General features: G+C 46.8%; 1 protein-coding gene across 2 annotated transcripts in view; it reads left to right on the forward strand.

Moving 5' to 3' along the window:
- The first annotated feature begins 5,238 nt into the window (after positions 1-5,238).
- Positions 5,239-11,925, forward strand: part of opa3 (outer mitochondrial membrane lipid metabolism regulator OPA3) — a 28,852-nt gene continuing 22,165 nt past the window's right edge. Inside the window, exons 1-2 of one of the 2 annotated variants that reach the window (XM_041179159.1) lie at positions 5,239-5,399; positions 6,857-7,213. In XM_041179159.1, coding sequence (XP_041035093.1) covers positions 5,258-5,399; positions 6,857-7,182 — 468 coding nt within the window. In that variant the 5' untranslated portion in view covers positions 5,239-5,257 and the 3' untranslated portion in view covers positions 7,183-7,213. Of the gene's footprint in view, positions 5,400-6,856; positions 7,576-11,925 lie in introns of those variants that run through there. The other variant, XM_041179158.1, reaches the window with a different exon arrangement.

Raw genomic sequence — 11,925 nt, forward strand, 5'->3', positions numbered from 1 at the left:
TAAGGACAGCAGATTTCCTTCCCTAAAGGGAATTAGTGAACCAGATGGGATTTTACAGCAATCAATGATAGTTTCATGCTCATCATCACTGAGACTAGCTTTTATATTCCAGATTTATTAATGGAATTTAAATTCTACCAGCTGTAGTTGTGGTGGGATTTGATCCACTGTCTCCAGGGGATTAACCTGGGCCTCTGGATTACCAGTCCAGTGACATAACCACTACACCACCATCTCCCCACCTCTGGCTCAGAGGTGAATTTTACTTGATAATCCCTCCTCTGACGTGCCTTGGGACACGTTACTCCATTAAAGGTGCTACAGAAATGCGAGTGGTTGTTGTAGGGGGGGAGGCTGGCGGGTAAGCTGATTGACTGCGAGTTGCTTCATGCCGGGATTTCACTGGCTCTTTGTAAAAGACAACTGCGGAGGTGAACAAAAGTCAGTTCCGTTGTGAGCATCTGAACAGGGATTTCTGACCAACCTGATGGTATTTAAGGAATTCCACTGCTCCCAGTGCTTTAAAATCTCCGCTGGCTTTTTTTTGTCACATTGTAGAGTTTCCTGGCCTGCAGCACGTCTTGTTCCTGTCTACCACCGAATCCGTCATCCGTGCCTCCAGCCCCAACTGCTCCCGGCCTCTGTCCTCTGCCCAGCCTCCACCTTCCTGTGAACCTTTGCTGATTCCAACCTCTGCTGCCTTGTGCCCAAAGCCTCGTTCACCCATCGGCCTCGGTGCTCACTGACCGCCAGTCTGACACACACCTCAAATCCCTCCACGGCCTCACCTCCTCCCCATCCCTGCCATCGCCTCCAGCTCCACAACCCCAGCCCCACCCCCACGATTCCCGTTGCAGGGAGCTGGCATGCACTTGATGGACCGAATGGTCTCCACGTGAGATGTCACCCAAACACGATGCTGACCTCTTGAGCATCGCTCCACCATCGGCGTCCGTGCCTTCAGCTGCCTGGGCCCTAAGCTCTGGAATTCCCTCCCTAAACCTCTCCGCCCTCGCTCTCCTCCTTTAAGACCCAACTCTTTGACCAAGATTTTTGTCACCTGACCTAATATCGCCTTATCCGACAAAAAATTTCCAAGCCAGATTGCAAAGTGTGCAGTGAGACGCAAATGCTTGTTTCGATAGTCTGTCTATCTACAGAGTGCAGCGTCATGTGTGTCTGCCTCCTAGCTGTTAACATGCCCAGTGTCCCAGCAGTCCTTCGGTCTGTCCGCAAGCATGACCCAGACCTCCCTGTCGCTTGCCATTTCAACACCCCCACCCTGTTCTCATGCCCACATGTCCATCCTTGGCTTGCTGCATTGTTCCAGTGAAGCCCAACGCAAACTGGAGGAACAGCACCTCATCTTCCGACCAGGCACTTTACAGCCTTCCGGACTGAATATTGAGTTTAACAACTTTAGATCGTGAACTCTCTCCCCCATCCCCACCCCCTTTCCGATCCCCCCTTTTCCAACAATTTATGTAGATTTTTCTTTTCCCACCTATTTCCATTATTTTTAAATGTATTTCCATCCATTGTTTTATCTCCATCTTTTAGCCTATTTCGATTCCTTCACCCCACCCCCACCCCCACTAGGGCTATCTGTACCTTGCTTGTCCTGCTTTCTACCCTTAATTAGCACATTCCTTAGATAATATCACCACCTTCAACACCTCTTTGTCCTTTTGTCTATGACACCTTTTGGTTATCTCCACCTATCACTGGCCCTCTATCCAGCTCTACTTGTTCTACCACCACACCCCTTAAACCAGCTTATATTCCACCACATTTCTATATTTCTTTAGTTCTGATGAAGAGTCATACAAACTCGAGACATTAACTGTGTTCCTCTCCGCAGATGCTGTCAAACCTGCTGAGTTTTTCCAGGTATTTTTGTTTTTATTTTGGATTTCCAGCATCCGCAGTTTTTTGCATTTGTCCTTCTTTATAATCCTCTTTTAAATGAAACCTAAAAACAATCAATAAAATAAACTAATTAAAAGTGAGGGGGTGCAGGGGGTGGGGGGGAGGGGGTGGGGGGTGGGGTAAACAGCTCCTTCTGGGGGCTCTTTAACTAAAACAAAACGTCAAAGGAAACTTACAGCATCAAATCAAAATATCATTCCCGGGGGTGATAATGAACCCCCAGCCCCACAGTGCCCACCGATTGCAGAAGGCCTCTAGTATGCCAGTGGACACCACGTGGTCCCTCTCCAGTGCCCTCCGGCCGTGAACATAGCCGCGGTAGAGGGGCAGGCAGTCGGGTCAGACCGCCTGGACCTGTTGCTGGCCACCTTGGCCAGGCCCAGGAGCAGGAAGTCCTTCTTTATATGCGCTCAAGATGCTTAATCAATCAACGCCCTCCGCCTGTTTCTCCTTAACCTCAGCAATACAATCAACATAACGTTAACATCTGTCAAGTGTTGTTTATGGAAATTCCTGTGAAGCACCTCGGGTTGTTTTATTCCATTAAAGGCTTTACATAAATGTAGACTGCTGTTGCTGTCACTTGATCATAACCAGGAGCAGGAACTCTGGTTATCTCTAGCCCACGGCTGCCAAGACAAATATTCATCCCCACTGAGAGCTGACAGGGTCCAGCTCAAACCTTGAGCTTTGTAAAGATGCCTTGATAAAAGTGAACTGTCACTGAGCCTCACATCAGTCTTTTTTTAATTCAGTTTTTATGGGATGTGGACATTTATTGCCCATCCCTAGTTGCCCCTTGAGAAGGTGATGTTGAGCTGCCTTCTTGAACTGCTGCAGTCCATTTGGTGTAGGTACACCCACGGTGCTGTTAGGGAGGGAGTCCCAGGATTCTGACCCAGCGACAGTGAAGGAACGGCCGATATATTTCCAAGTCAGAATGGTGAGTGGCTTGGAGGGGAACTTCCAGCTGGTGGTGTTCCCATCTATCTGCTGCCCTTGTCCTGTTAGATGCTAGATGGTAGTGGTGGTGGGTTTGGAAGGTGCTGCCTAAGGAGCCTTGGTGAGTTGCTGCAGTGCTTTTTGTAGATGGTACACACACTGCTGCTACTGTGCGTTGGTGGTGGAGGGAGTGAATGTTTGTGGGTGGAGTGCCGGTCAAGCGGGGCTGCTTTGTCCTGGATGGTGTCACCCTGTTTACAACATCAGCAGAAATATGAGATTGATTTAGCCAAATATAGGTCACTCCTGACCTAAGTTATCCTGTGTTTGATCTCTCCAAGATAGCATTGTTAATGTGCTCTGGCCCCAGGAGAAGCAATTTAAATATGCTGGCAGAATGATAGCCAGCCAGAATGCACTGGATCCACTTAGAACAGCTTAATAATCGAAATGCTTTCAATAGTCGATCGATGGGACACCCTCCTTACCCCCTCTATTTGCTGCTGACCATGGCTCAGTCCATAGCCTTGTCTCTGAGTTAGAAGTTTGTGAGCTCGAGTCCCACTCTTGAACAGTGAATCCAAGCTGACACGTCCAGTGCAGTACTGAGGGAGTCTTTTTGATGAGACGTTAGACCAAGGCCCCAACTGCCGTCTCAAGTGGATGTAAAAGGTTCCCTGGCACTATTTTGAAGAAGAGCAGGGGAGTTCTCCCTGGTGCCTTGGTCAATATTTACCCCTCCATCAACATTGCAAAAAACAGGTTATCTGGCCGTTATCGCATTGCTGTGTGTGGGAGCTTGCTGTGCACAAATTGGCTGCTGAGTTGCCTACATCACAACAGTGACTGAACTTCAAAAGGCACCCTCATTGGCTATAAAGTTCTTTGTGATGTCCTGTGATTATGAAAGGCGCTATATCAATGCAAGTCTTCCTTTACTCCAGATAAACATCTCACCTTCCCTGTCAATGTCACATTTCAGCAGCACATCTATCAGCTTTTGGTGATAAACACGATCGAACACTTTTTAATAGTCCGTGGAGTATATGTAAAATCTCTTGTACACATCTCCATATTTCACAGAATCACAGAATGCCGAAGAGGCCCTTCGGCCCATCGAGTCTGCACCGATACACGAGAAACACTTGACCTACCTACCTAATCCCATTTACCAGCACTTGGCCCATAGCCTTGAATGTTAAGATGTGCCAAGTGCTCATCCAGGTACTTTTTAAATGATGTGAGGCAACCCGCCTCCACCACCCTCCCAGGCAGCGCATTCCAGACCGTCACCATCCTCTGGGTAAAAAAGTTTTTCCTCACATCCCCCCTAAACCTCCTGCCCCTCACCTTGAATTTATGCCCCCATGTGACTGACCCTTCAACTGAGGGGAACAGCTGCTCCCTATCCACCCTGTCCATGCCCCTCATAATCTTGTACACCTCAATCAGGTCGCCCCTCAGTCTTCTCTGCTCCAACGAAAACAACCCAAGTCTATCCAACCTCTCTTCATAACTTAAATGTTTCATCCCAGGCAACATCCTGATGAATCTCCTCTGCACCCCCTCCAGTGCAATCACATCCTTCCTATAATGTGGCGACCAGAGCTGCACACAGTACTCCAGCTGTGGCCTCACCAAGGCTCTATACAACTTCAACATCACCTCCCATCATACTTATTGAAGATCGTTCTTAGATTAAATATTCTCTATTTTGTTCCTATTCCAGTCTAAATCCAGACTGTGTTCCACCAATTTCTGCTTCAAATGTGTTATTATTTTTCTGTTATGCTTTTCAAGATCACATTAATCACCTGAGCATTGGACTTAAGAGCAGGAGTAGGCCATTCAGCTCTTCAAGCTTAGTCCTCCATTCAATAGGATTACACCTGATCTGATTGTGGTCTCGACTCCACTTTCCTGTCTGCCCCCTACATAACCCTTGACTCCCTTGTCAATCAAAAATCCGTTGAATTCAGCCTTAGAACATATTCAATGACCCAGCCTCCACTGTTCGCTGGGGAACAGAATTCCACAGACTGGAATGGCCCTGGAAATTATACCTTAAATTATAAAAATTATAACTAAATTGGAGAGGTTTGATGAGCATTTGGACTTCATTCTTGGCGCCGCTTTTAAAGGAGGAAATTAATCAGACTAATTGGTGGACATGGAGGGAGGGTGGGGGTGGCCCTTTAAGAGGATGGAGAATGGTCTTTTGAGAGAGTGGAAAATGGTCCTTTAAGAGGTTGGGGGTGGCCCTTTAAGAGGATGGAGCATGATCCTTTGAGAGGGTGGGGTTAGCCCTTTAAGGGGTTGGGGAGTGTGGTTTATCCTGTGACGTCACTGGGTAAGTGGCGGACGGAAGTGACGTAGGGCGGTCGCCATGGTGGTCGGCGCCTTCCCCATCGCCAAGCTGCTGATGCTCGGAGTCCGGCAGGTCAGCCGGCCGCTCGCCAACTCCATCAAGGCGAACGCCCGGAGAAGCCAGTTCTTCAAGCGCTACGTCTGCCTGCCGCCCGCGCAGTGTGAGTGACGGTAGAGGTCGAGGCGCCTGAACCGACCAGGCCGCGAGTGGGCGGGGCTCTCGCGCCCTAGCCAATGGGGGCTGAGCGGGCCTGTGTGGTTGGCCAATCAGCAGTTGGCTCAGGCTGATGGGCAGGGGTGGGGGCGGGGCCTGCGGGGTAAAGGTTTGAGAGATGAGGAAAAGTCACATTGAGGATGGAGAATAGAGAGGGAGCAAAGAATAGGGGCAAATATTAATATCAGAGCAATGGGGCAATGGAGGGATAATGGGGGCAATGGAGGGATAATGGGGGCAATGGAGGGACAGTGGGGAGAATGGAGGGCAATGGGGGAGCTGAGGGAATGGAGGGGCTGAGGGAATGGAGGGCAATGGGGGGGCTGAGGGAATGGAGGGCAATGGGGGGGCTGAGGGAATGGAGGGCAATGGGGGCAATAGAGGGATAATGGGGGCTGGGGGAAATGAAAAGTGGTGCCAATGGGTTCAGGTCATTTGATCGATGGGCAAAGTGGTGAGTGAGCAGTAATTGTTTAATATTGGTATTATTGACATGAGATGTTTATACACGTTCACCTAATGAATGATCTGCAAATACTGAAAGGACACTGAGGGAATCTCTCTCACACACACCGTCCACCCTGACTCGAACGCCCAAATGAGCAGAAACCTTCCTTTCCGCCTGAAACACTGGCTCTCTGTTTCAGCCGCAAACTCTGATCACCCCCACAAGCTGTCCGTGTAAGGCTAGGCTCTTGAGTGCTGGCTGGCGATCATGTCTTTTTAAAAAAAATTATCCTGTGGGCATCGCCGGCAAGGCCAACTTTTGTTGCCCATCCCTAATTGCCCTTGAACTGAGTGGCTTGCTGGGTCATTTTCAGAGGGCAGTTAAGAATCAACCACGTTGCTGTGGTTCTGGAGTCGCATGTAGGTCAGACCAGGTAAGGACAGCAGATTTCCCTTCCTTATAAGAACATTAGATGTGTTTTTACAACAATTGATGAGAGTTTCATGATCACCATTACTGAGACTAGCTTTATTATTCCAGATTTTATTAATTGAATTTAAATTCCACCAGCTGCTGTGGTGGGATTTGAACCCATGTCTCCAGAGCAATAGACTGGGATGCTGGATTGCTAGTCTAGTGACATTACCACTATGCCACCATTTCCTCTGCACCCTTTCAGGGAGGGGGTGTTGGTGGTTGGATAGTGAAGGGGGGGGGTGGAGGGGTTTGCAGAAACCCTGGTTGATTTTTATTTAAATGTTGGACGTTGTCCACACAATCTGTAGTCTGGCTGAGAGAAACCAATTCGGCACAGACGGGGGATAGAATCTGTGGCCTTCTGGATGCTGAAGGTTGATCTTTGAGTTTGACAGAATTCCTGTAATAAAACAGCGAGACAGAGATTGTGACCCTGTTGTATCTTGATTTGACCTCAACTAGTGTTCTTCCTTTTGCAGTCTATCACTGGATTGAAATGAAGACAAAGATGAGGATTATGGGACTCAAAAGTGGTCAGGTCCAACCCTTAAGTGAGGAGGTGGCGGCGGACCTGGGCGCAGAACTCCTGGGAGAGGCGATTGTTTTTTTCATCGGAGGGGCTTGTGTCTTGGCCGAATACGTAAGGCAGTCGTCCAACAGCGCGAGGAAGGAGGAGGAGCTGAACAGCACGCTGCAGAGCTTGCAGGAGCAGGTCGCCCATCTCTCCTTGACTGTTGAAGAACTTGATGCCCGTGTGCGTGAGAACAATCGCCTTGCTCACTCGCTCCCCCCAGCCTCGAAATAGCGCTCGGAGCTGAGCTTTGCAAGAGAACAGGGTAAACTCTGTGAATAGGGTTGTAATTTGTCCCAATTCAGACTGCTGCTTAAGTTAAAGAATCACACTTCCCAAGGGAGTCCTGTTGAACTGGGGTGTGGGGTTACAGGGAGCAGAGAGGTTGGGGCACTGATGAGTAACTAACTGCCCGCTGTAAATACATCAGATTTTTGACATTTGTTCATACGTGTCAATGCTGTAAAACCCTTTGGCATTTGTGTACGCACATGTCTACATTCATGGCTGTGTGACCCTTGCGCCATCGTTACGTGTGTGAAAGAGCAGCATGTTTGTGCGCCTTGGGTCCCATTAATGGATTTGTCAATCATGCAAGTTTAAATTCTGCTACGTTGAAACTTAGCCCCCCCCCCCCTTCCCCCGCACCCCCCAAGTTAAGACTCTCTGTTAAAAGGCTTGTGTTAATGTGGTAGGTTCATGTTGGGGAAGCAGCTGTTGGAAGGAGTTATGGATGCAGGGAGTGAAAAGCGTGGTCTCGCACCAACTATGTTTAGGAAACTGCATTGTTGACCTGTGTCGCCCCCAAATGGCTTAATTCGATCAAAGCGAATCTTGCACTAGCCCACAACAGTCTCTGCTGCCAGGTAAACCATGCTGTCTTTGGGAATTCGGGTCGGACAGGGTGTTTGTGTGCAGAGTTTCCACCATGGCTGCTTTCTGTTCCCTTCCTCCCTCCGACATTTTCTTCTGTGTTCGCTTAGAACGCAGGAGCAACTTGAATTGAGAGTGAACAGACCACAAAAGACACGCATCGCACACCATTGAGAGGCATGATTTTTCTTCCTTGCAGCCTTTCATACCAGAACACTAAACATGTCCAGTGACAACAAGACAGCAGGCAATATTGTGAAGGATATCAAACTCCATTTTATATTCAAAGAAAATGTCAGCATACGCTGACAATCTGCTATCCAAAACTTCATAGGGGAAGGACTTCAGAGTTACAGTTGCCCACCTCCCGGTCTTATATTCAAGTTCAGAAAAAAACTCCGACCTCACATATAGTTTTACATGCCTGGATTGAATACTCTTTATACCGAGTCAGTCATTATTTCAAAAAAAAACATGAATCATGTTTCTTCATTTCTACTGGAATTATAAACTCCCTCTCCACCCCTCCCTTTCCCTTGCCCTCTTTTACAGTGGTAAGATTTTAGCAAGTGCAAATATGGACTGTACCACTCCATTAACTTGAGCTGTGAGAGTCATTCTGCAGCCTTTCCGAATCGGTGGTCTTATCCCAAAGAGCATTTTGAGTTGGGTGATGCTAGAATAACTGGCAGGAGCTGTCTAGGGTGATGAATTAAGGGTACATTTAAACCACAATTTTAGCTTAGTACTAATTGAAGATTGGCAACGCAATGGAGAGAGATTATCTCCATTTTGCAGTCATGTCAGGTGCTGAATTTAGACTACATTTACTCCATAACCGTACTTTCACATCAGTGCCACTGTTTGTATTGTAAATGCACTTTTGAGAATGAAGCAAGAATCGCATTGGCTTAACTGAGATGTTTTCCCACCCTGAATAAATTTTAAATTCAAGAAGGCCAAATTGTCACTCGTAATGATGAATTAGTATGAATGAGCCCAGTGACTGCATAGCATTTGCACTGTAAAATGGTCAGAGTACTGTATTACCCCCAGATTTTATCTGCAGGTCAACTGTGGCTCAGTGGGTAGCACTCTCGCCTCCCAAGTCAGAAAACCATGGATTTAAGTCCCACTCCAGCCATTTGAGCACAAAATGTTAGGCTGACGCTCCCCAGTCCAGTACTGAGGGAGCGCCGCACTGTTGGAGATGCTGTCTTTCGGAGGAGACATTAAACCTTGGCCCTGTCTGCCCCCTCAAGTGGATGTAATAGAGCCCATGGCTCAAAGAAAGGTGAGGAAATTCTCCCCGTTGTTTTGGGTCAATATTTATCCCTCAACCAACATCACAAAGAACAGATTATCTGGTCATGTTCACATTGCTGTTTGTGGAAACTTGTCTGCAAATTGACTTCTAAAAGTGCTTTGGGACATGCTGTGGTTATGAAAAGTACTACATAAATGCAAGTCTTTTTCTTTTGGCTGAATTTTTGGGGGGGGTTTATCTCTTACTTATTACCCATAGGCCTCAAAACATTTTCACAGCCACCTTGCTATTAAGAGAAGCTGTTGTCAATATGGCATCATGGCATAGGGGACTTGATGACTGCAGTTTGCACCAACTGTCCAATGGAACACCCCTAAAGATAGCCTTCCTTACTGCTGCACAAGAGCCTGGAAAACGTGCACCTTATTCTGTGGCATATTCTGTTCTCGAGGGAACATTAGCCCCAGAGAATGAAACATTTTCAGTTTTAGGCAAGTGCCTGCACCAAGTGCTGTCTGCTCAGGCATAGCAGGGTCTGGCGGGGATCTGGTTTTGCACAGGTCAGGGATCCACCCACCAAGTTCAGGCTGCTCCAGGGAGCCAATCACAATGGCCCATCAGGTTTTTTGCCCCTCTACAACCTGTTTGTGGGAAGGTGGAGGAATGAAGGGAAAAATAAATACATTTTCTTTTAACTCCAGTGCAATCTATAATTCATTTATCAGCTTTTTTTATTCATTCAAGGGACGTGGGCTTAACTGGCTAGGCCAGCATTTATTGCCCATCCCTAATTGCCCCTTGAGAAGGTGAAGGCAGGCTGCCTTCTTGAACCGCTGCAGTCCATGTGGTGTAGGTAGAAGCCTCAATGATTAAATCTGTCACCACCTGACCCATACAGTGTGCACCTGAGGGGTCAAGTATGCTGAGGGGTCAAATGAATCTGGACCAACAAGCTAACTATACAAACCAGGAACTTAACACAAGGCGCCTAGAATTGAGCAACACAGGAGGCCATTCAGCCCATGATTTTTGAACAAGCTATGCAATTAGACCTATTCTTCCCCCCACCCCTTTCACCATATTCCTGCAGCTTGTTTATTAAATTTTTGTCGAATTTCCATTTGCAAGCTATCTGCAATATGTATCTTTAACATTTTTTTTTAAATTTAGGTTTACAGGTTTGTTTTCTAGAGATGAAAGACATATCATGGGGCAGGTTGTGTGTAACACCTACAAACTTCTGATTGTGGTCGCAGATATGGTTAAAATATCCACAACAATAGAGAACTGCTCAGTGTGGAACGTCGGTATGGTGTCACCTTATAGTTGTATTGCACTTGTTTCTGAGTCACAAGGTTATGGGTTCAAGCCTCAAAAAATCTAGGCTAAGTTAAGATACTGTGGGAGCAATCACTCTGCACTGACCCTTCAACCATTCCATTCCTACGTCAATTTGATATGGTTAGATGCAGAGTAAGGCCAAATTCGTACTCCCCTGCTGGTCCCCCAAATACAGAGTGGAGGCAATTCCCTGCTCCAGCAACGAATCTTGGAAAAGAAATAGGATTTCTAGCTGAAACGTTTCACCCGTCTCTCTTAAGATGCCGAGTTTGCCTTCCCTTCCACCGAACTGTTTAACCAACCCTTGGCTTTGTATCTAATCTTGTCGGGAAGTAGGAGGTAATTAATTGGAAAGTGTTAGCATGGAAAACCAAGCGGGGGTGTGAGTGGGCTGGATGTTTGTCCATTTGTTGGTTTGCAGACGTACGCATCCTCTGAACATCATTTTGGAAGTGCGAAAAACCGTATTTGAGGAGAATTATTTTGTAAAAGATCCTTGTATTTAATGCCAAATCCTGTGAATCTCACTGGATACCAAGACTGATTATGAAGGCCCTTCCTCTCCGGCATTGAATTTAATAATCTGCCTAAATGTAAAATCGTTTTTTAATTTTACATTTACTCATATGGCACCCTGCTGTGCCCAAACTATCTGCCATAAATTAACATAAATTATCCATTCGAGATAAAATGCCTTGGGATGATTGAGGGAAGTGGTGCACAAGTTTGTTCTTTTCTCATTGCAGGCCTGGTCTATGGTTTGGGTAGCATCTGTCTATCTTGTTGCCTTTCTGAACCAGTGACTGTGCGGCTGGAGTGCTTTTCCTGTCAGGGTTTGGTGTTTGGAGACCCTGTACAGAAATTGCATCGTATTTAGGGCAGGGAGTGGTCTTGATGCAGCCAAAATAGTGCCAGTAATAGGAGTAAGAATGGATCAAGTAAAACTCCATCGCAGGTTCCTTTGGAAAATTACATGGTATTTGCCGCACACCAACAGACCATTCAGTTCAACTGGTCTAGGCTGGTGTGCCGCACAAGGTTCCTCCCAGCCCTCTATCTTACCTCATCAGTAACCTATTCCTTGTGGGATTTTGCTGTCTTCTACATTACAACAGTGCCTAGACTTCAAAAGTATTTTTTTTTGCTGTAAAGTGTGTGTTGTGGTTGTGAAAAATGCTGTATAAATGCAAGGTTTCACTTCTCCTTCCTGTGTTCACTTAGCATCTACACTATTCGCCTCACTACTTCATGTAGCAGTGAGTTCCATATTCTCACCAGTCTCTGGGTAAAATAGTTCTTCCTAAATTCCTTGTTGGATTTATTAGTGACTGTCTTATTTATGGCTCCGAGTTTTGGTCTCTTACCTATTCAAATTTAGTGATCGTGCCAAGGTTGCATCAAGGCTTCAGATTGCTTTAAATCTACCAAATGCAAGATTTACAACCATAGAAAAGTTACAGCACGAAGAGGCCATTCAGCCCATCGTGTCTGCTCTA

The sequence above is a fragment of the Carcharodon carcharias genome, chromosome 34 (assembly GCF_017639515.1).
Source record: "Carcharodon carcharias isolate sCarCar2 chromosome 34, sCarCar2.pri, whole genome shotgun sequence".
In the NCBI taxonomy this organism is placed as follows: Eukaryota; Metazoa; Chordata; class Chondrichthyes; order Lamniformes; family Lamnidae; genus Carcharodon; species Carcharodon carcharias.